The sequence below is a fragment of the Heterocephalus glaber genome, unplaced genomic scaffold (genome assembly GCF_053883595.1).
Source record: "Heterocephalus glaber isolate CG9 unplaced genomic scaffold, H.glaber_assembly_v1.0 deba00000546, whole genome shotgun sequence".
NCBI lineage: Eukaryota > Metazoa > Chordata > Mammalia > Rodentia > Bathyergidae > Heterocephalus > Heterocephalus glaber.
The window spans coordinates 38,399,802-38,424,226 of NW_028258147.1; the positions used below are offsets into that span (position 1 = coordinate 38,399,802).

Here is a 24,425-nt window from a genome sequence, read left to right on the forward strand (position 1 = left end):
ATGTCAGTGAAGAACTCATTAGTAAGGTGCTAATACACTTGGATTTGCTAACGAGACATCAACGCTGACTTTGAAAACATCAGCCTTTGGGTGGTGAGTAAAGCTTAGTTTAAACTTTAAATAGTTCAAGAGGCAACAAACAAAACAAAACAAAAATAAAACAACAATAAACCCTGGAGACGTATCTGTAATAAAAAGAGAGGGGACAGAGAAATATCTAGAAGTAAATCTGGGGTTAGAAAAGGGTTTGCTTTGTTTTTAAGATGGGGAAAACAACAACATGGTTATGTAATGTTGTGAGATATATATGCTTTCATCCATAGTGTTTGGGTTAAACTCTATAGCCCTTGTTATTTTCTAAATAACTAGGACAATAGATCAAAGTATTTGGCCTTTTAGTCTTGACTCTTAAAGCAATTTTCAAACAGTTTCAGAGTAATGAAGGTGAAAGACTCTGGTTATAACACTAGGGCATTTTAGGCCTCAGAAAGCAGAAATAATCAGTCTCAGCGCTCCCCACCCCCCCACCTTACCTTCTGCCTGCCCTTCTCCTGCCATTAAAACTGAATTTCTCTTTCTCAAAATGGTTCAGAGAAAGTAAAAATATACCTTATTATTGTCCCGCCTTGTTGTCCAGAGCTGCCCATAAAGCAATTCTCTGACAATATCCCCCACTTCAGAAGAGGTCTTGCTCCATACCCAGGAGGAAGGAATGCTAGAGAGCCCAGCAAGAGTCTCTGCAGACCTGCCCCCTCCTCACATGTTCTCATTCAGTCTATCAGCGTTAGATCACACTCATGTCCATGTGGCTATCCATGCTGCAGTCATGCCTATGAGGTGGGGTCTCCATAAAATTCCAAAAAGACAAAGGTTGGAGAGCTATATGGGGCAGCTGAACACAGAGGCTTACAGAAAGCTGAACAAAAACTCATCCACTTGCGGGGAGGGTGGTAAACTAGATGCTCATACATGCTTCACACCTTGCCGTATGTATTTCATCATCAATTTGCTTATCTGCATCCTTTACAATAAACAGCAAATGTAGCCAAGTGTTTCCCTGAGTTCTGTGAGGTACTCTAGCAAATTAATTGAGCATAAAGATGGCTACAGGAAGTCCAATTTGTAGCCGGTCTGACAGAAGTCCCAGAGGCCCAGACTTGTGAGTGGTGTCTTAAGTGGATTTTTTCTCAGGGAACTGACACTATCTTGAGGTAAACAGCATAGGAATTAAAGTCAGCTGATTTCTTCACTATGGTGTCTACTGCAGAGCTGCTTGCCTGTTTGCTGGGGGGTGGGGGCAGGGGGGGAGAAATTCCCACACATTTGGGGATCACTAGAAGTCACCTGTGTTGTGAGAGCATAGGAGAAACTGAGTTTCTCTACTCTTGTTAGAACTGTGGTATGTGGAACATCTATTTGTTTCAGCATGTTTTTTTTTCCATCCTTCCTTGCTTATCCCTTCTGCTCCACATATACACTTCACTTCCTTGAATCGCCACTTCAGTCCTTCCTAGGCCTACTTCCCCTATGAGGGTTGGGTCACCACAGCTATAAGAAAAGAGGGATGGTCAATGGAAGAGATCAACTGATGGAGCAAAGGACTTCAGAAAAAATAGGATGGAGTGCACAGGTCAAAGGATTGGCCTTAAATAAAATGGTTTGTATATTCTGAGAAGGGGGAAGGGAGAACACAGAATTCTATGTATAGGAAGGGCAATTTAATAGTATATTAATCATGTATAGTCTCTTTATTTAAATAATTTTATTTGTAGAGATTTATCTTCTTAGGAAATAATGGTAACTAAATAAAAGACTTAACTATAAGATTGTCAATGACAGCATTATGTTTAAAAGTGAAAAACTGAAGGAATCATAAATAATCAACAATCATTAAGTACTAGAAGTTTCAGGTTTAAAATCTATTCAAGAAAAGAAATATTTACATAAGAAGAATAGAGTGATACAAAATACAGAACCTAATGATGTATTTCAAGTTCTCAGAAAGGTAAGAACAATTCAAATCTGAAACCAATAGAGAGAAAAAAATACAAAGATCAGAGTGGAAATTAATGAAATTGAGACTAAAAAAATATAAAGGATCAATGAATCAAAGAGTCGGTTCTTTGAAAGGGTGTGCAGGGGGTCTGGGATGGGGGAGGCGGAGGGCGAGGAGGGGAAGAAGTAAGGAGTGACATGTTGATACATATATGTATTAATTCCCCCAGGATGATTGTTTTAAATTTATGCCAAACAGTGACATGAAGAAAGTAACTATTTCCTCACTGGTATACAACCTGAAATATACACTGACTTTAAATATAAATTGTCTTCTATTTGCATATTTTGTATGTTTAATTTCAGAAGGATAAAACTTCATCTTACAAAGATATTTTAACTTCACATTTTAAAAAGTTCAATTTCCCCAGTAACTCAGCAAAATTAAAACAATCGTGTATCATTTTTCACTTACAAAATTGGCCACATTCTTCATGTTTAGTTGGAGAGTGGGAAGCAGGCGTTTCCACATACTACTGATACAAAATGAATTGGTTTATATCTCTGGAGTGCAATCTGACAGGGCATTTCAAAAGTTCACCCCAGAAATTCCATTTCTAATATTTTAACTTAAGGAAACAATCAAGGTTCTATATAAAAATATGTAATTACAAGGATGTTAACTATAGCAATGCATATGACAATGAATAACTGAATATATCCTAAAACTCCCAACAATAACTGGATAAGCATCCTATACAGACAATGGAATCTATTCATTTTAAGAAATGATGCTGAAGAAAGATAGTTAATGGCACATAAATTATTCATTATATAGTTTAAAGGGAAAAACAACACATGAATATTACATTACATTTTCATTAAAGAAAATATGTATGCTTAGAGAAGGCTGGAAAGCTATCTAACAAAATGTTAAGACTTGAGCATCTGTTTCTTGAAGGTAGAAAATGAGTGACATTTTTTATACTTTTCTGTATTTTCTAATTTTTCTTCAAGGAATATGTATTTCTAAGTAAATTAAAAGCAGTAACTTGGGGAGAAAGAAGAGAGACCAGTGGTTTCTTAAAATTAGGAACCTGAGGGCCAGGGATTTAGCTCAGTGGTTTCACAGCCTGCTGCACAAGCGCAAGGACCCAAGTTCGATCCCTGGTACCAAAAAAAGAAAAAAAAAAATTAGGAACCTGGGGCCAGGGATTTAGCTCAGTGGCTCTGCTGCTTGCCTTGCAAGCACAAGGACCCAAATTCGATCCCTGGTACCTAAATAAATAAATAAATAAAATTAAAATTAGGAACTTAATAGACATGATTTTTAAAAATCATGTCTAATGTGTCTATGAAAGCAATTCAATTTTGAGTCTGTTGGTTATTTATGATAATTAGGATAGTTTAAGTCTTCTAATAAGAAAAACTTCAGGACCAGTAATGCTAACTGACTTATGGACTGGGTTGAACTGGATTTCCCTTTTCATTTTAGTATCTTTTATGTAAGATTGTAGGAATTTTTCAGTATATGAAAGTGAACAGGTTATATGTGTATGTTTGGATTAGTACATTAAAAAAAGTTGTATAAAAATTTTAGACAAAAAGTAACTAAGCAATTAAGGATACAGGATCTAATATTAAATATAGAGAGTACCAGTTGACAAGTTTCCCTTATTGTATCTTTCAAGCATTGTAATGCATTCTATAACCTCCTCCATGTAACAGAATAAAATAAGCATTTAATTTAGCTTTATGTTTTAATTAAGTCATTTCTAAATCCAATAATATCCTTTCTGCCTACAACCTGATGACTTAATTCCTACTTCCAGATAATATCTTACTCTTTAATTTCAGACTTGCATTCTGCCCACTCAACCACAAAGTAGTTGTGTGACTCCAGAGAAGTTATTTAACCTCTAAGTGTTTCAGCTTTCTTATTTGTAAAATAGAGGAAGTGTTGTCTACCTCGATGTTTTGTGAGGAGTAAATAAACAGAAACAAAGCGCTTAGAACAGTGCCTGATATATAATAAACATTCAGAAAATATTATTACTGTTTTGAAGTATTGATTATCTTCACAAAATGTCCTATAATTCAATATATTCCAAACAATGTAATTGTATGCTTGCTCAAAACATCTCCTTGCTATATTTTTGTAGACTTAATGTAATATGAATCATCCCTTTACCCAAGGGATACACTTAAGTTAGAAATCTTGATGTCAAAATACACTATTCCTCCTTCTTCCACACCATTCAAAATATCTTCAAATTCCTACTTTTGAAATATCAATGACTTCTTTTACTAGATAGTGGTTTTCTTCAGACAAAGACCATGCTCCTTCAGAAGTTCCTCAAGGCCCTCGAGTTTTAATAGCTATGTATACCTGACACATAGCAAAATATCTTTCCTATGTTAGGCAATCAATAAATGCATTTTGCATGCATGTGTGGTGTCCCTGTACTACATGCATGTATGCTTTACACACATACACACACACGCATAGTACCTTACCTTTAGCCTGATTATAACTTTAGAAGTACATACAGATTATCGTGCTATTCAGAGGATCAATTTTTAAACTAGACCTAGAAACAGCTACAGCCTCCCTCCCTCCCTCCCTCCCTCCTTTCCTTCTTTTCTTTCCTTACTTTTTTCTTTCATTTCTTATGATACTGGGGATTGAATCAGAGGTGCTCTACTACTGAGGCATACTCCCACCACTTTTCATTTTTTATTATGAGTCAGAGTCTCATGAAATTGTGTAGTTTGGCCTCAAACCTATTATCTTCCTACCTCACCCTCCCCAGTACTGTAGTTGGGATTACAGGCATACACCATTGGTCCTGGCTCATTTGATTAACTTTTAATGCTGATGAGACTGGAAAATCCAGAAATCTCACACAATATTAGTAGTAGGATAAATCAGTACATCTCTTTTATAAACATATACTTTTTAAGAGTCACCAAAATTTTCATTAATTTATCCAAAACAATTTAAAAATTATAATAGAAGCTAAAGGAAAATTGATGTGTACGATGATGTTCATTATTCTTTATAATGAAGATAAAATGGAAAATAATTAAACAGTAAGTTATAGTTTTGAAATCTAATGGACCATTTCAGAGCAACTAAAGTTATTACTGTTCTATAATAATTACAGCAATATAAATGTTTTTGTATGTAAAAAATACATTGAGATTGTAATTATGCAAAAAGTATATAGTTATATAAATATTAAAATGCAACTGGAATTTATACTCTAATCATTTCTAAAACAGAAACAAATATTTTATAAAAAGTAGCCTGACCTAGATGATCACTGCACAACAATGAACATTCAATTATGAGTTAAGATTTCACAACATGTTTCAAAGCAGCAAATACCTTTGTGTAAACTTCAAATATGGTGTATAGTCTATTACAGCAGGGAAGCTGCCGTCCAAACCTTCTCCCTTTAGGCAGAAGCTAAGAAGCAGACAATAAACATTCTGTTTCAATACATGAACATGACTTCAACTTTAACTGTTTTATAACAGTTTATACAATTTTTGCTGAACATCATTCATCACATTTCAGGTGAATTTTTTGGTTTGTAATTTGTTATTTGTTCCCCCAAACTCCTCAAAAATATTCTACCTTCAATACCAAAAGCATTGTACATAATAATTTATTAAGAGGCAAAAGTAAAATTTGCTGAGAAATCTGCTCAAACCTTGTCTGATAGTATCTTGGTCTCTACCAGACTTTCAGGATGTCACTAGAGAACTTTGAAAGGATGATTCGTTCTTCACATTTACAAGCAAGTTCTCAGGTGATACTGTACATCCCCTAAAATATCTGATGGATTAGAAAATAAGAGTTGAAAAGACTTAGATCTTAGACCTAGGAAGGATGCTGAAAATCCTGTCATCTCCAGTCAGCCCTTCAGACCCTGGGAACAGGGAAAAGGCCAGTCATGCGGTGAGTCTTGTAGAGCCAGTAAGGAAATCTAGCCCTCAGTTAATTTTTTTTTGGTACCGGGGATCGAACTCAGGTCCTTGCGCTTGCGCAGCAGGCGTTGAAACCACTGAGCTAAATCCCCGGCCCTGCCCTCAGTTAATTTTAAGTGATGGAACACACAAAAAAAGTTCTTTAGTTTTATGATTTCTATTGTTAAAAGAATAAAGAACATTTTCTAGAAATATGTCTGTTATTTAAAATAAAAGGACATCTTATAGGCATACAAATAAGGTATAGGTTGATCTTTCAAAGGAAAAAGGCCATCTATAAACTACCACCTTCTAGCTTGTTTCAGAAGTCTGTTTGCTAAAATACTTGTTCCACTGTATTAGTATTGATACTTTTCCGAACTTGAATAAGGGTCCAATTAAAGTGACAACACTTTATATGGGCTTTCCTTAATTTACAGAAACATTACTAATATTATCTCTAAGATATTTGCTTTCATATGATTACACAGTGTCAATGGGTTACAATAAACCAATAGTTAACATCTTTATCCCAGGTGTTTTGTTTTGTTAACCAAAAACAACAAACAAATAAAACCAAGGCTTTAAAGATTTTAGACAAAGCCATGTAAAAAGTTAACAATCTTACAGGAATAAAAAACAAAAAACCTTTCTACCTATCAAGTTCATTCTAAAAATCAAACAAATTAACTTAATACTAGTTTATTAAATCATAAGCAGAAGAAAGTTATAAAATAACATTTTAAAAACTGATTTACTAGATAAATTCAATGAAAATGGCAGATTTTAAAATTTAAGACCTAAAGTCATTAAAGTCTTATTTTGTTAGTACTGCATTCTTGAATTTTCAAATCTTCTATTTCAATAAAAATATAATCTTTCATTCACTCTTTCAGCTTTCTCATAGATAAACTTTTAAAATTAATTTTATTGGTACATTTTAGGTATACAATACATAGACAAACTTTTAACTTTCTTTTATCTTATTTTTGTGGCATTGGGGATTGAATTCAGCACCTTTCTACTGAGACACCCCACCAGCTCTTTTTTTATTTTGAGACAGGATCTTGCTCAGTCTCTAAATTGCCCAGGCTGGGCTCAAAATTATGATCCTCTTGCCTCAGCCTCCCAGAGTGCTGGGATTACAGGCATGCACCACCATACGTGGTTTAAACCTTTTACCTTTAATATAACATAAAATCTGGTATCAACTAAAGAAATGCAAAAAGATTCTTCTATAAATCTAGAAAGAATTTACAATGCCTATTTTTAGTACTTGTTATCTTAGTCTGAAACCAATTCATCTTGTTGATAATAAAAGCAAATGTTAAGATCCAAAGCCTTCCTTCAGTGCTGGTAGTGTGGTGCCTGGTGGCAATATGAGGCAGATGTAGTCTAAGCTTTCACCTTACACAAGCAAATGAGCAAGTCTGTCAGTTCCTTAAGTTTGAGACCATCACTTTTCTAAGAGAAAAGTCATTTAGAAAACGAATTGATTTGGAAGAGAATAACAAGAATCAAATATTGACATTCAACTGTTTTACTTAGAACACTGAAAAAGAAAAATTATGAGTAGAAACTAGTAGGAGGTAGAAAAATATAAAAACTTACCTCACTTAGTTAAATACTACCTACCTGAAATCAATAGCATTGAGCCCAAGCAGCATGCCAGCTAGCATATTTGCTTCCTCACCCAAGACAATTGCTCCATCATCATAAAATCTCCTAAGAATGAAATAATAATACATTAAATTCAAAACAGAATAAAGTTTGATCTCAAGAAATCATTTACAGCCTGAAATAACACAGAAAGAGTGCAATTTTGATCACTGAGGTCCTGAAGATATTTAGACAAAAAAAAAGTCAAACCTGACATGATAACAAAAAGCATTCTCCTCACGTATTTTCATCTCTATTGAAAACAGTCCCTAAAATGACTCTTCTAATGGGTCTAGGGTGCCCAGAATTTTTTCCTAGTAGTAAAGCAATATGAATGTAAAGTGAAAAGTAGCAAATTTAGTCACTTACGCTGGTCTGTCTCCCAAACTATGTCGACCATAATCTTATACTTACCAGTATGTGGCAGTTATGTTGGAGTTTCAGTCCTGCTTTTGTCCAATTCTTTTCTATTCCTCTAGTCCTTTCCTTTGGTTTTTGTTTTTTTTTTGTACCGAGGACTGAACTCAAGACCTTGCCTTGAGAAGGAGGCGGCGGAACCACTGAGCTAAATCCCTGGCCCCTATTCCTTTCTTTTGGAATGGTAATATTTGCCCTGTGCCATTGGACCTTAAGGTTATATAACTTGTTTTTTATTTTTACAGAGATTCACAGCTAAGAGTTTGTCTTGAGTCTTAGAAAAGACTCGGACTTTTGAAAAATGCTAGAACTGTTGAGACTTTAAGAGGTAGTTGCATTTCCAATGGTATGCAAGATACTGTATTATCTTAGGCAGTGTCTCTCAGTCACTTCCCTGTTGCTGCACAGAATATGTGACAACCACAACTTAAAGGAGGAGAGGTTTATTTTGGCTCCCTGGTTCAGTCCATGGTCAGCTGGCTCAAAATGGAAAGAGGATGGCGGGGGCACGATGAAGGAAAAGCTCTCACATTATGGTGGCCAGAAAGCAAAGAATGAAGGGAAGAGTCTTTCAGGTTATGCTTCCAGTGACCTCCTTTTCTGACCAGTCACCACCTCTGAACAGGACTAGTTCAGCTATGAACTTATAAGCAGACTACTCACGCATGAGTACAACACCCCCATGATCAATCACCTTTCAGAAGCCCACCTCTGAATACATGGATGGGGCTTTTGAGGGACACTCTAGATCTAAACCACAACAGACGCAAGTATGAATTTGCTGTTGTGTTTATTTGGGGATTAAGTATGGTATAAAGAGATATGTTTTGGTAGCAAGTTGCAAAGGGGGGTGGTTGCAGTTAGGGTGGGGTTCAATTTGATTGGAAATTGGTGGAACACACTTCTAGGTATGTCTGGGTGGGACATGGAGGCATGGCCTTGGTCTGGTCCTTACCCACTTCTTCTCTAGTACACTTCCTCTGCTCTGCTTCTAGGTTGCCATGAACTTAAAAACCAGTTTTGCTCCAAGATGTGCTTCCTTCCTCCATGATGTTTCTGCGTTGGAGCCAGCCAATCATGGACTGAAACCATGAGCAAATTAATTCTCTCCTTTTCAATTTGTGGGTGTTGGGTATTGTACCTTAATGACAAGAAAACTGGCTAATACAACTTATAACAAAATAATTTATTTTCCTGTAATTTTAAGGATTACTGATTTAAATTAAGAAGTTGGAAGGTGTGATCACTACTAATACAGTATATGCTAATTTTAATACTGCAATACTAATAGAGGGGCTACCAAGGTGGCTGCATACGAGAAAGAAACTACTCATTATCTCTTTGACAAAAATGTGAATATCGATCTGTCTTTAGTAACTCATGTAAAACTTTGTTTTGGTTAATATTCATTTTTAAAATTCTTTTCAGAAAATAATCATAATAGGGTCTAAGGTATTTTTCACAAAAACACTGTAATATGTAAAAACTAGTTTATGTTTAATAACCAGAGAGTGTTGCATTTTTGTATCTATTTATTTTACATACAGTGAATACCACTCCACTAAAACATAACATCATTTAGTAAATAAAATGTCTTGCTCTTTTCAGTATTCATAAACTTATAAAGGCTGCAAAAAGGTTTAAACATGCTCATAATCTCACCATTAATTCTGAACAGTTGTTCACAGCTTACCAATTTCATAAAAACATCATTTCATAGTTGAGGAAAAAAATGAAGTAACTAAGAAGTAATCCTTAGTTTCAAATTTACCATCAAGACAAAGGTTAAAACACTTTTCTGAAGCTCATATATATGAACTATCCAAAGAGGCAACCCAACTCTTATTTTAAATTCTATATATTTTTTATTAAACCATACTGCTTCTTGTAAAGCCAAAACATTTAAAGAGAATTCAACCTATGGCTCATAAAGAATTTTAAATGAATAAAAAGTATGATGATGAAAATAAGAGGCAGCTATTTACCTTCTGACAGATGTAAGGCTGCAAGCAAATATGGTAGGGGACTAGCCTGGAATATATACTGCACTCAGAGTTGCTTTTACTAATTCATATAAAAAGAGAAAAACTAAAATCTCCAGCCTAACAAAGACTACTGAAATAAGTAAGATCTTTTATATATTCATTTGAAGTATTCCACGAATAGTTACTTAGGTAAATACACGTACCTGAGATTTTTGTCCTCACCCCAATGACTAAATTGCCTGTTAGCAGAATACATTACTGAATCCTGCAAGAACTATGTTTCCAGCGATTCTAGACCATCACATTTTGTGGGACATATTCTTTTTTTTTTTTTTTTTTTGGTACCGGGGATCAAACTCAGGTCCTTGCACTTGCGCAGCAGGCAGCGAAATCACTGAGCTAAATCCCTGGCCCATGGGACATATTCTTTTAAAAAGAATTCTGTTTTTTAATACTGGGAATCACCCATTATTCCTCTATTTTTTATATAAGGAAAAGTCTACTTTTTAAATTTCCCATAATGAGCCCACCATGGTTTGTAATTACATTCTAAGAGTCAGGTCAAAAATATTCTTGCTTAATATGAGAAAATGAAAAAATGGAAACAAAGTCTTTGTAAATAGGGAGGGATGGAGGGGTTGAAGGGAGGGCTGGGCAAGGGGGAAGAAATAAAAACCAAGACAGATTATGTAAAGGTGCAAATCTCCAATGATGAATACCATATTGTATACCTAAAATGTACCAATAAAATTAAATTTAAAAAAGAGACTGAATCAGTACAATTATAAATCTCCCAATAAACAAAAATATTCTTGCTTAAGGGCCGGGGATTTAGCTCAGTGGTGCCACCACCTGGCTTGCAAGTGCAAGGTCCTGAGTTCGACCCCGGTACTGGGGAAAAAACAAACAAAACAAAAACCAAATAAAAACATTCTTGCTTGCTTATCAGTGTCATCATTGTGTTAAAGACTGTTGAACAACAACGAAAACAAAATTAGCTAGTTTCAAAGATTTTTAAAAGTCTAAATATCTTTTATATTTTTGTACAGAAAATATTGTTTTGATGAGACAGGGGCTTTACTTTTACTCAGTAGCAAATGCATCATTTCTTAAATTAATGATCTTTTAAAGACAAATAAAATGCTAACTATATGTGAAATCAATGATTCTACTATTAAATGAAGTCATAACTCAAGCATAACACTGCATAGGCCTGATTTAATATAACAGCAACACAGGACAAACTGAGGAGAAAAGGGTAGATAAGATAATTGTCCATTATAAGCTGAATTTTTTTTCATTATTAGTTCTGGTTATATAAAAAGCATTTTTTCAAAAAGTGTACTTCTAAGTTTGAGATAAGTTTTTAAAAATTCAGTATGTAGAAAATAACTGAACTAACCGAAAAAAAATTTTCTTATCTTTAATTGAAGATTTAAGTCATTTTTAAGTATTAAAGAGGTAGAAACTATTTGGGAAAATTAATTCTTTATTCCTTAAACTAAGATATGAATAATTTTTACTGAAAATCTGATTCTTGTTATAATTACTTTCAAAAGAAATAAAAGTTCAATGTTTTCATTTTGTCTCATAGAAAAACTGTAATTTTATCAAGTTTGCTTATTTAACTAAGATTATACAATTACATAAGCCAAGAATAAAGGTTGAGATAACTAATACAATAAGTGTTCTTTTGTTAAAAATATTTTTTGTTCTAAAGAAAATATTTTTCTAAGAAAAATCTAACAAAACACAACAGTGAACTGAATTCCAAGAACATATAAATATTGAAAGTACCAAGGTAAAAAAATACATAAAATTCCATTAAACATTTATGTCAGATGATGGCATTAAGTACAATTTCATATTTTAAAAGTAAAAACCATAAGTAGTTACTATGATCTGGAATAAAGCACTCCACTTTCATTAGGGTCTTACCTCATCATCCCAACCCTCTCTGCTCCTTGGGAACTGGGGATTAAATTCAGGGTCTCAAACTGAGCCACATCTCCGGCTCCCCCGGCAAGAATGATCGATTGATTGTGTTATGAGAGATCCAACCCAGAGGAGCTACATCCCCAGCCTCTTTGTATTTTTTATTTTGAGACAGTATCTTGTTAAGTTGCCCAGGCTGGCCACTAACTTGCAATCCTCTTTCCTCAGCCTCCCAAGTAACTAGGATTACAAATGTAGGGCATCACACTTGGTTTAGTTATACTCTTTCCAATTGTTTTTACGCTGGCTAGAAAATTATTCTTAGCTACAAATATTTAAAATAATGCACTTCTAAGACAATACACTTGCAAATTGAATTGTTCACGAACAGAAGCATTCCTGAGCCAAGGTATTACTGTAATTTTTAATTTCTTCTCTAGGATTAAGGGTGGTACATAATTGGTTTTAACGGTATGCTAATATCTATTTGTCTTAGATGATACTACTCTAGCTGATTCACTTGACACTGTTATTTTTCTGTAAGCCAACATTCAGATTACCTTTGTGACATTAACGCTGGAGTACCTTCCCAGAGAACTTGGTTGCTGGGCTAGCTACACTGCATTCTGCCTTCCTGAATAAATCAAGGTGGTCAGATCATGGGGCTGAGGCAAAGGATTAGTTAGCCATGGCCAAAGTACATCAATAAAAATCAACTAACAACATCTCTATACTAGCAATGAAGTCTTTACACTATAACGATTCACAAACCTCAGCAGAAAACAAACAGAAATATGAGAAGACAAGGCAACAAAATGCCTCTCAAAACTCCCAACTTCCCCAAAGCCAATCCAGGGGGGCACCTGAAGGCCAGAATAGTATAAACCACACAAATTTGTCAAAAGGATTACAGAGGAAGTTAGAAAACAGCTCAAAGAGATACTCAGCAGGATTTGAGAAGCTATAACTAAACAGATATTGAAAGTAATAATCAAAAAGATACAGAAGCTTTCAGAATACACTAATAAAAAAGCTAGATAAGCTAATCAAAATGATACAAAACATGAGTGACCAGTTTACCAAAGAATTAGAGTCCATGAAAATACTTCAAATAGAAATCCAGAAGATTAAAAATCATGCAGAAAGTATGGGCAGCAGAACCAAACAATGTGAGGACAGAATTTCAATGACGTCTTCAAAGCAGACAATGATGTATTCAAAGACTAATTACACAAAGACACCTTGAAAGCAAGAGAACATAAAAAATTGGTCCAACATTGCTAGATTATGCAAAGAAGACTAATCTAAGAGTAACTGGAATAAATGAAAAAAATCATAAGACAACACAAATGGCATACCAAACCTGTTCACAGAAATAATGGCAGAAAACTCCCCAAATATAAGAAAAGAAATAAACACGCATAAAAGTGAGGCATATAGATCCCTAAACAACTATGACCAAAGATGAACCTCTCCGCACCACATTATACTTGAAATACCAGAAGTCCAGCCTAGGGACAAAATCTTAAAATCTGCTAAAGAAAGGCAACAAATCTCATATAAATTTAAACCCATTAGAATTACAGGAGACTTCTCTACCCAAAAGTTAAAGATCAGGAGGGCTTAAAGCGTTTCAAGCCTAAAGGTCACAACTTCCAACTCTGATTTATACACCTTGCAAAACTTTCCTTTAAAATTGATAAAGAAATAAGGTATTTCCATGACAAGCAACACCTCAAGAAATTTATGACTACCAAACCAGCATTACAAAAAATTCTCAAGGATATCCTAGAAAGAGATAATAAAGCCAACAATTCCAATATATCAAAAAGAATGAATACGCTAAGTGAAAGGGGGAAAAGGGAAATCAGTAAAAGGCAAATAATGCAGTAACAGTGTTATGGCTTGAATCTAAATGTCCCCCAAAAGCCTCATGCAGTCACAGATGGGGAGTTTCAATGGTGGCTGGACAAGGGTGTGTGATGCTGGGATTAAGAGTGTAATGCTATGATTAAGGGTGCCCCACCCTAAGTATGGGTAGCACCACTCAATAAACTTGCAGCCAGGATGAAATATAAAGGGAAAGAAAGTGGCTGTTTCCACCTGCTTCTACTTGCTCCTTTGCTATCTCTTTCCTGCTTGCCATGGACTATTTCTCCTCTGTGATGCTCCTCTATCATGCCACCCGCCCTTAGAACCAGCCAACTATGGACTGAAACTTCTACAAACTGTGAGCTGAAATAAACCTTTCCTCCTTTAACTTTGGGTATTGGGTATTTGGTCTTAGCAATGAGAAAAGTTAACTAAGACAGACATGAATAAGTTAATACCTCTCACTAATAACTCACAATGTGAATAATCTCAGATCTCCAATCAAAAGACACTGACTGGGGCCGGAGATTTAGCTCAGTGGTTCTGCCACCTGCCTTGAAAGTTCGAGGTCCTGAGTTCAATCCCCAGTATCAAAAAAAAAAAAAAAAGACACTGATTGGCAGAATGGATCAAGAAAGAAAACCTAACAATATGCAGTGTAAAGAAACATCTAATTAAAAAACTCTCACATTAAAAATCTAAGGATAGAAAACAATACTCCATGCAATGAGAAGCAGGAAAAAAGCAGGAGTAGCTATCCTAATTTCAGACAAAGTGGAGTTCAGGTCAAGACTTCTAAGAATATACAAAGGAGGTAACGACATAGGGGTTAAGGGAACAATTTCAACAGAAGAGTTAACAATTATAAACATATAAAACCAAATACCTGCACAGTCAACTTCATAAAATTAACACTAAGCAAAAAACCCAAATCCATGCAATTAGAAATTGAAAAGGCAAAATCACAATGATTCTGTCAAAAGCCAGAAGATTCTTAGCTACTTTGAGAAGCTGTACTCTAATAAAATGGAATATTCACAAGACTTGGATAAATTCCTAGACACATATGAACTACCAAAGTTAAATCAATATACAAAGATCCTAAATGGTCCAATATCAGCCAGTGAAATTGAAGAATAAAAAAATAACAACTCAAAAAAGCATAGATTCCAACGGATTCATTGCTGAATTCTAAAAGAACTTTAGAGACTATCTAACACCAACAATCCTCAGATTCTTTAATGAAATCAAAAGGGAAGCAGTATTCCCAGAGTCATTCCTGGAAGCAAGCATTACCCTGATTCCAAAACCAGAAAATAACCCAACCAAAAAAAGAGTACAGGGCAGTATCTTTAAACAATCATCAATACAAAAACCTCAATAAGATACTGGTAAACACAATGCAGCAAATCATCAAAAAGATCATACTTCATGGCCAAGTAGCATTCATTCCAGTGATACAGTAGGGGTTCAACATACACAAATCAGTAAATGTAATACACTGTGGATTCTTGACTTTCAAACTCAATTCATTTGCAAGGGATGATTGTAACTCAAGTTGGTCAATTGAAGGCTCATGATTCTCTACACAGCCTTCGAAGTCTCTCTCCTGTACACAGGCAGATCTCAGTGTCCTTTGAGATACACTGGCCCAGAATTTAGCAATTAACCATACCCTAGAAAGGATGTTGTAATGTTCCTTCCAATATTCTTTAAGAGTTGAATCTGTAACTGAGACCACCTGGAAGCACAAGTGGCCATCAAACAAGTCATAACTCAAGACTTTGTTCATACGTTAAAACTAAAACGCCAGTTCTAACTCAAGTTGTTCATATGTCAAGCCAGTCCTTTGTTCATAAGTTAAAACTAAAATACCAGTTCCAACTCAAGTTGTTCATATGTCAAGCCAGTCCTAACTCGAGGGTCCATTCTACCACATAAACAGAGCCAAGGACAAAAATCACCTGGTCATATCAATACATGCAGAAAAAGCATTTGAAAAATTCCAAAATTCATAACAATCCTGAAGAAAAATAGGAATAGAAGGTCTTTATTTCAGTCTGATAAAAGCTATTTATGAAAAATCAATGGCCAACATCATACTAAATGAAGAGAGGCTGAAAGCTTTCCCTCTAAAATCAAGAACAAGACATGGATATCTACTATCACTACTCCTGTTCAATACAGTTCTCAAAACACTAGAGCAGTCAAAAAAGAGACAGAAATAAAATGGATATGGATAGGAAAGGAAGAAATTATCATTATTTGCAGATGACATGATCCTCTACACAGAAGACCCTCAAAAACTCCACCACAAGACTCCTAGAATTAATAACCAAGTTCAATAGCATAGCAAGATACAAAGTCAAAACCAACAGCACTCCTCTACACAAACTCACTGAGACAGAAATTAAGGATACAATACCTTTCACAATAGCACCAAGAAAAATAAAATACTTGAAAATCAATCTAATAAAGGAAGTGAAAGACCTACAGATTGAAGACTATAGTACTCTAAAAAAGGAGGGTATCAGAGGAGGGTATCAGAAAATGGAAAGACATTCCCCATTCCTAGACAGGCAAAACCAATATAGTAAAAATAGTCATCCATCTGAAACTGTTATATAGATTTAACGCAATCTCATTCAAAATATCAAGAACATTCCTTACAGAACTAGAGAAAGCAAAAATAAAATTCCATTTGACTCAGCTACTCACCTTTCAGATATCATCCAAAAAGAGTTAAACACATCATACAAGAGTGATATATACATATCCATGTTTATAGCAGCACACCTGATAATAACTAGATCTTGGAGGCATCCTGTATGTCCATCGACAGATGAACGGATAAAGAAAACACTAAATTTTTAATTTTTATTTTTTTATTTTATTTTTTCTTTTTTCAAATTTGTCTTTCTTCTTTTACTTTTTTCTTGTCTTTATCTCTCACTCTCATTCTCTCTCCCACCTTGTTCTTCATTTCTTTCATTTTCTGTTCCTTTTCCTGTCCTGATTCTGATTTCTTATTTTTCTTTTCTTCTCTCTTTTTCCTTCTCTCAATCGTCGTTAGTTTGAAAGGAAAGTGAATACAGTTTCTAGCTTCCCTATTGCTGTTAGCTTGTTCTGTTCTTGTCTTTGTTCTTTCATTCTGTCTTTTCCTCTGGTCTTCAACAGTCTCCTAGAGTTTGTGTGATCATCCTATGTCGTATGGCCTCACTTCTAACCTTTTCCTCTCTATCTCTCCCTCCCCAACCCCTTCTAAATCCTATCCCAAAGGGTAAAGTTGCTATATTGAATAGTTTATTCACAGTAAACATGTTTCGGGCTGGTTCTCAATTTTTATTTAATTCACATGGTTAAAGGTGATAGATTAATAACTACCACAAATTGTCATTTTCTAAGCTGTGCTCGATGGTATTGTTGGTGCTAAATGTATCATTTGGGCTAAGGTGTTGTGATTGATCTAATCAGTTGTCCTTCCTGGTATACTGAAAAAGAGACTGCCTAAGACTCATTAGAGACTCAAAACCTAAAGACCAGCTATGTCTGGAAGACAACTCTGAGAAGCAATCATTCCATAAGGGTTCTGAAAACAAGTAACAAAGATACTTACTATAAGCAATATTGAAGTATCAACCCAGGAATTAAACCAAAAACAGTACCAACAACAAAAATAGATGAGAAGACACCTAAGTAAGGCACAAACCCAGACTTACAGCTCACCAAAGGCAAATTCTGGGGGAAACGAGAAAAAGTCTGATAATCAACCACCTGGACACCCTGAAATGATAGCACAGGAAGTAACAAAACAGATGAATGAGGCTCTAGAAAAATTCAAAACAGAAATAATTTCCCAGATAACTACAGAGATAGTGAACAGAATGAAAGACATGATTAGTGACTCTAGAACAGAAACAGATTAAAAAAAAATAGATGAGTTCAGGACCATGATGGAAGCCATGAATGCCTAGCATATGGAAGAACTAGAAACCATGAATGCTCATCATAGATGGTCTTTATCTCAACCTAATAAAGGCTAACAACCAACATCATACTGAATGGTCAAAAACTGAAAACCTTTACCCTAAAATCAGGAACAAGACAAGGATATCCAATATCACCACTCCTGTTCAATATAGTTCTGGAAACATTAGCCACCACAATTAGACAAGAGAAAGAAATAAAAGGAATAAAGATAGGAAAGGAAGAAGTTAAACTGTCATTATTTGATGACAATATGACACTTTATGTAGAAGATCCAAAATACTCCGCCCAAAGACTTCAAGACTTAATTGACAGATTCAGTAGAGCTCCTGGATACAGGGTCAACACTCAAAACTCAATAGTCTTCTTGTACACAAATAATAGATTCACTGAGAGAAAAATTAGGGAAATAATTCCTTTCACAATAGCATCCCCAAAAATGAAATATCTAGGAATCAATCTAATGAAGGAAACAAAAGACCTCTACACTGAGAACTACAACACTCTGAAAAAAGAGATCAAAGAGGATATCAGAAAATGGAAAGACATCCCTTGCTCCTGGGTAGGAAGAACCAATATAGTAAAAATGGCCATACTTCCAAAACTGCTATGTAGATTCAATTCAATCCCGAATGAAATCCCAACAGTATATTGCACAGAACTAGAGAAAATAATTCAAAAATTCATTTGGAACAAGAAGAGACCTAGAATAGCAAAAGCAATTCTAGGCAACAGAGACATGGCTGGGGGTATCACAATCCCCAACTGAAACTATACTACAAACCTACTGCGATAAAAACAGCATTGTACTGGCAAAGAAACAAACCCGAGGATCAGTGGAACTGATTAGAAGACGCAGAAACAACTCCAGATAAACTCAGCTACCTCATCTTTGACAAAGGAGCCAACCATCCTCACTGGAGGAAAGATAGCCTCTTCAATAAATGGTGTTGGAAAAACTGGATTTCAACTTGCCAAAGATTAAAACTAGACCCCTATCTTTCACCATGCACTAAACTAAAATCAAAGTGGATTAATGATCTAAATATTAAAACTGAAACACTAAACTTGCTGGAAGATAAGTTGGGTATAACTCTCAAAGATATTGGCATAGGAAAAGACTTTATGAATAAATCCTCAGTAACACAGGAATTAGCACAAAGAATTAACAACTGGGATCTCATCTTATTAAAAAGCTTCTGCACTGCAAGAGAAACCACCAAGAGAACTAAGAGACAATCTATAATGTGGGAAAAATTTTTTACCAGTTGTTACTCTGACAAAGGACTGCTATCTAGAATATATAAAGAACTAAAAAAAATCAGACCTCCCCCAAATATAAAAGACCCAACTCAAAAATGGGCAGCTGAAATGAACAGACATTTCTCAGACAACGAAGTAAAAGCAGTAAATAAGCATATGAAAAAATGTTCAACATCACTGGTCATTCGAGAGATGCAGATGAAAACAACGCTGAGATTCCACCTCACCCCAGAAAGAATGGCTGCTATCAAGAAACCAACCAGGCCGGGGATTTAGCTCAGTGGTTTCGCCGCCTGCTGAAAGGACCCGAGTTCAATCCCCAGTACCAAAAAAAAAGAGAGAAGTCAACCAATAAATTCTGGCAGGGTTGTGGGGAGAAAGGAACCCTTCTCTACTGTTGGTGGGAGTGCAGACTAGTGCAACCACTGTGGAAATCAATATGGAGGTACCTCAAAATACTATGATTAGAGGACCCAGCTATTGCTCTGCTTGATATCTTCCCCAAAGAATTAAAAGAATCATACCACAGTGATATATGCGCACCCATGTTTATAGTGGCACAGTTTCTAATAGCTAAAACTTGGAAACAGCCCAACTGCCTATCAACTGGAGACTGAATAAAGAAGACGTGTTTTTTTTCTTAAAATGGAGTGCTACTCAGCCATATAGAATGAGAAACTAGGGACATTTACAGCTAAATGGATGCACATTGAGCCCATACTCTTAAGTGAAATAAACAGGACACATGTGTAAATACTGAATAGTTTATCTGGTATGAAAAACTAAAAGTGTAAATGAGGATCAAAATGTATAACTGATAATGTGAAATAGGAAGAAAAGGAGTAGGGGAAGTGGGAGGGGTAGGGGAAAGGAAAGAAGGGAAAAGAAAAATATGAGAAAAGAAAAAAATTGGGAACAAATTCTAGGTAAACAGGGAAGGATGGAGGGGGTGAAGGGAGGGCAGGGGAATGGAGAAAAAAATAAGAAGCAACATACATCATGTAAAAGTACAAGATCCCAGTGATGAATGTAACTGTATTGTATACCTAAAATGTACCAATAAACTTAATGAAAAAGATTTCCTGAGAAAGAAAATGGTACAATATATTCCTTCATTATAGGAGAGTGGAAAAGCAGAGCTACTAGGAAACCAGGTAGGATTGGTAAGTATTTCTTAATGCCAGTTGATGTTTATGAACTTTAATCCGAAAATCAGTTTTTATTTTACACATTACAAAATTATTTATTTAAAAATAACTTTAATAACAAAATTTGAACATGCAACATTAAAAATTATTTCACTACATCACACTGTCTTTGATTTTATATTTGTAATAAACTTTTTAGTATAAGTGCTTACTTTGTATAAGAACTGGCTGATACTTTCTAATTTAATAAATTATCAAATTTAATGCCTAGAACCCCATGAAATTGGCATCATTGTTATTTTATATATGAGAAAATATGAGGCTTAAAGAAGAACAAAATTTACTAGTTTATTCACGCAACTGGTCAAGACTGAGCTAGGATTCAAACCCTGGTATATCTGACCTGAAGTGAGACAGTGTAAGTCTCCTCTTATTGTGAACATGCTACCACTTAGTCCTATACATAAATTATAATGGACTTCTCTAGAAAAATTTAAGACTCATTTAACTAATAATTAAATACTTGATAAACATGTACGTAAGAAAGTACAAATAATCTTATGAAGTAATCTATTGGATGATACACATAAAAATATTCATTTTCTGGAACTGATTTTTAAACAACTGGAAAAGTTGCACAGGATCTTTATAATACCATGAAAACTTACACGTCTTTGGGTGTAGTAAAAAAGATATTCTCAAACTTTTGGTAAAAGTAAAAAATAATAGCATCATTTTAGACAGCAATTTGAAAATATGTGTCAAAAACTTTAATGCACGCATACCATTTAACATTACAACGCCATTCCTGAGATCTACACAAGGCAATGATGCTACAGAGAAAAAAAACTTTGAGCACATTATTTCACACACATTGCAGCATTATTAGTCACAATGAAGTACCACACAGTCAAACAAGCAACAGGAAAAGGAGGTATATTATGGCCTATATTGTATGCCCACTAAAATGTTTATGAAAGTGTTAAGCTAGAAAATGATTACCATTATAATGTGAAATGAAATTTAAAAGCAGGATGTATAGGAAAGGAAACAGAACACTGTAATCATTATTCTAAGAATGTGTTCATTAAAGACTAAAGGAAAATATGTCAGCTTTTAAAATGGCTAATTTTATTTTCAGTAGTAAGGATGATTAACTCCCCCCTCCCAGGTTTTTTGGAATTCTTTGAATTTTTATAAAAAGAAAACAATTATAAGTAGTATTTAAAGTCAAGTATCCAATGTAAACAAAGAAATCTTATATTATGCTTGTCTCAGAACAGATGTTAAATGGGAATTCATCATTTTGGACAAATGAAACTCCTCTTGGAAGACTTAACAAAAGTGATAGGAAAGGAGCCCGGGGATTTAGCTCAGTGGTTTCGTCACCTGCCTCACAAGCGCAAGGACCAGAGTTCGATCCTGGTACCAAAAAAAAAAAAAAGTGATAGGAAACATCTTTCATCTTCCATTTGTCCTATTGTCTGTTCTCTACCTATGAATACTTATTGTACTCCCCAAAAGTAAAAGAAATTAACCCAGGGCCGGGGATTTAGCTCAGTGGTTCCGCAGCCTGCCTCGCAACTGCAAGGACCCGAGTTTGATCCCCGGTACCAAAAAAAAGAAAAAAAAAGAAAAAGAAATTAACCCAAAAGCTTTGGGATCTATTTTTTCTTATACCCTCAACATGACATGAGCATTCCATAATCTTGATGCCTAATTCTGAAAATAATGCCCTGCTTTCATTTACATGTGGAATCTAAAAATGTCAAACTCATAGAAGTAGAGAGTAGAATGGTGATTACCAGGAGGTGGGGAGCAGAAGAGCTGAGGAAATGTCAGTCTAAGAATATAAAATTTCAGTTAGTTACAAGTAAGTTTAAGACATCACCTATGTAAGAGGGTGGCTATAGCTAATATATTGTATTCTTGAAAACTGCCAAGCAACTTCGTGTTCTTACCAAAAAAATCAATGTGGGAAGTACTACATGTGTTAGCTCTATTAGCCTTTCTATAATGTATACATATTTAAAAACAATATATTGTACACAATGAATATATACAATTTTATTTGTCCATTTAAATACATAAACAAATATGTCAAATGAGAAAATAATGCTAGAATATAAAACTGCATCATTTCGTGAAATATTTTTTCATCATTTAAAAACTGTGAAAGTCTTCTGGGAAGACACTAAGCCAGGCTTAATGCTCTTTTGTATTTCCTGAAGAAATGTGTACTATAAAGATCACTAACAGAAATTATAGAAAGCAACTAGCTATATTTCATTATTTGGGATTTACTTTAAAAGAGAACTTCATTTCCAGCAAGGGTGGGGGATATCCCTAGGAAGGAGACAGAAAATTATCATTGGGCCACAGGCAGAGAGTGATGACAGAGTAAAGCCAAGCTAATTAATAGAGAACAAAATATTAAAGGAAGTCTTGTACTAATAATGGAAATTCCAAGTTCTCTCTAAACAGCAATTTTACTACACTTGATCTTAGCCAAAAGGCCGAGCGAGAAGTGATAAATAGCAATTTTAAAAGGGTAGTTAGAATACTTAATACTCTTAGATGCCATATCTATATGGAAGAGCTGGAAGATTATTCTTATTTTTATTGTAGAAAAATTCCAAATATATCCTGAAGCTTTTTCTTACTTTTTCCAAGAATATGTGGAATTATTGCTTGGGTGCAAATTTTAAAATAAGTTTTGAGATGAGACTTACTAAAAGAGGTTTGAAATATTTAGTAAGTCAAACCCTTTTCTCAACAAGAAGACAATAAATGTTTAAAAGTGAACTATCTTAGAGACAGTCTACTGAGATTTTATGTTTTCTTTGTACAATAGTGGAATTCATCTTTCTAACCTGTTACAAAACCTGTCTTATTTATCTTTCGATAATCCACATATAGGGGCCGGGGATTTAGCTCAGTGGTTCTGCTGCCTGCCTCACAAGTGCAAGGACTTGAGTTCAATCCCTGGTACCAAAATAAAAAAACAACAACAAATAAACAAAAACCTAAAAAAAAAATTAAGATTATGGGCCGGGGGATTTAGCTCCATGGTTTCGTCGCCTGCTGCGCAAGCCCGAGGACCCGAGTTCGATCCTCAGTACCAATAAATAAATAAATAAATAAAAAGATAATCCACATATAACTTCAAAAAGCCTTAACATATTTAAGCAGCTTAGTACACACACCATACAACTGACCAATTTAAATTGCACTTAAAGTGCAATTCAATGGCATCTACCATATGTACAGAATTGGGCCACTGTCACCTCAATTTTAACATACTTTCATTATATCAGATGGAAACCATGTACCCACAAGTACACGCCTCATTTCCCTCTAACTACTCTCCCAGCCCCAGTCTGCAAAACCATTAACTTTATTTATGTCTGTATGGATTTATCTATTCTGGATATTTCATAATGAAGAATAAGTAGAATTTTATGTTATCTGGTCTTTCGTGACTGATTTCTTTGACCTGGCATGTTTTCAAGATTCATCCATGTTTAAACAAATTCATCCATGTATCAGTAGTCCATTCATTTAAGGCTGAATAATATTCCATTAAATGAATATACTGTACTTTATTTATTCATCAGGACATTTGGATTGTTCCCACTTTGGGGATATTATGAATGATGCTGTTATAAGTATATGTGTATACTTTTTTTGTTTGTTTCTTTGAAACAGAGTCTTGCTACATAGTTCAGGTGGGCTTTGAACTCACAGAAATATTCCTGCCTCAGCCTCTGGAGTGCTGGGATAACAGGTGTGTGCCACCACGCCTGGCACACTTTTTTGTAAATATGTTTTCACTTCTCTTGGAGATAGATATATACACAAAGAGACACACATCCACACCTAAGAGATACACACAGGCTCTTATGGTAAGTCTATGCTTAGCTTTTAGAGGAACTCACAAATTGTTTTTCAAAGTAGCTACAGCATTTTATTTTTCCACTGGCAATGTGTTAGGGATCCAATCTTTTCAAATTCTTATAAACATTTTTTATCATGAAATCTTTTGAGTATGGCCATCTTAGTTGATATGTAACATTTCATCGTGGTTTTGATTTGTATTTCCTTACTGACTTAGGATGTTAGGATTTATTGTGGTGCTTCCTTGGAGAGATGCTTAGATTCTTGTGCATTTTAAATAGGCTTTTTATTA

The 24,425-nt window shown here is 34.8% G+C and overlaps 1 protein-coding gene across 6 annotated transcripts in view; it reads right to left on the reverse strand.

Moving 5' to 3' along the window:
* The window catches only part of Rundc3b (RUN domain containing 3B), a 171,363-nt gene that overhangs the window by 77,037 nt on the left and 69,901 nt on the right, over positions 1-24,425 (reverse strand). For all 6 annotated transcript variants that reach the window (XM_087204491.1, XM_004862416.4, XM_021242644.2 and 3 more), the window contains 2 exons: positions 7,606-7,695; positions 5,387-5,467 (listed from right to left, as the gene is read on the reverse strand). In XM_087204491.1, coding sequence (XP_087060617.1) covers positions 5,387-5,467; positions 7,606-7,695 — 171 coding nt within the window. The remainder of the gene's footprint in view (positions 1-5,386; positions 5,468-7,605; positions 7,696-24,425) is intronic.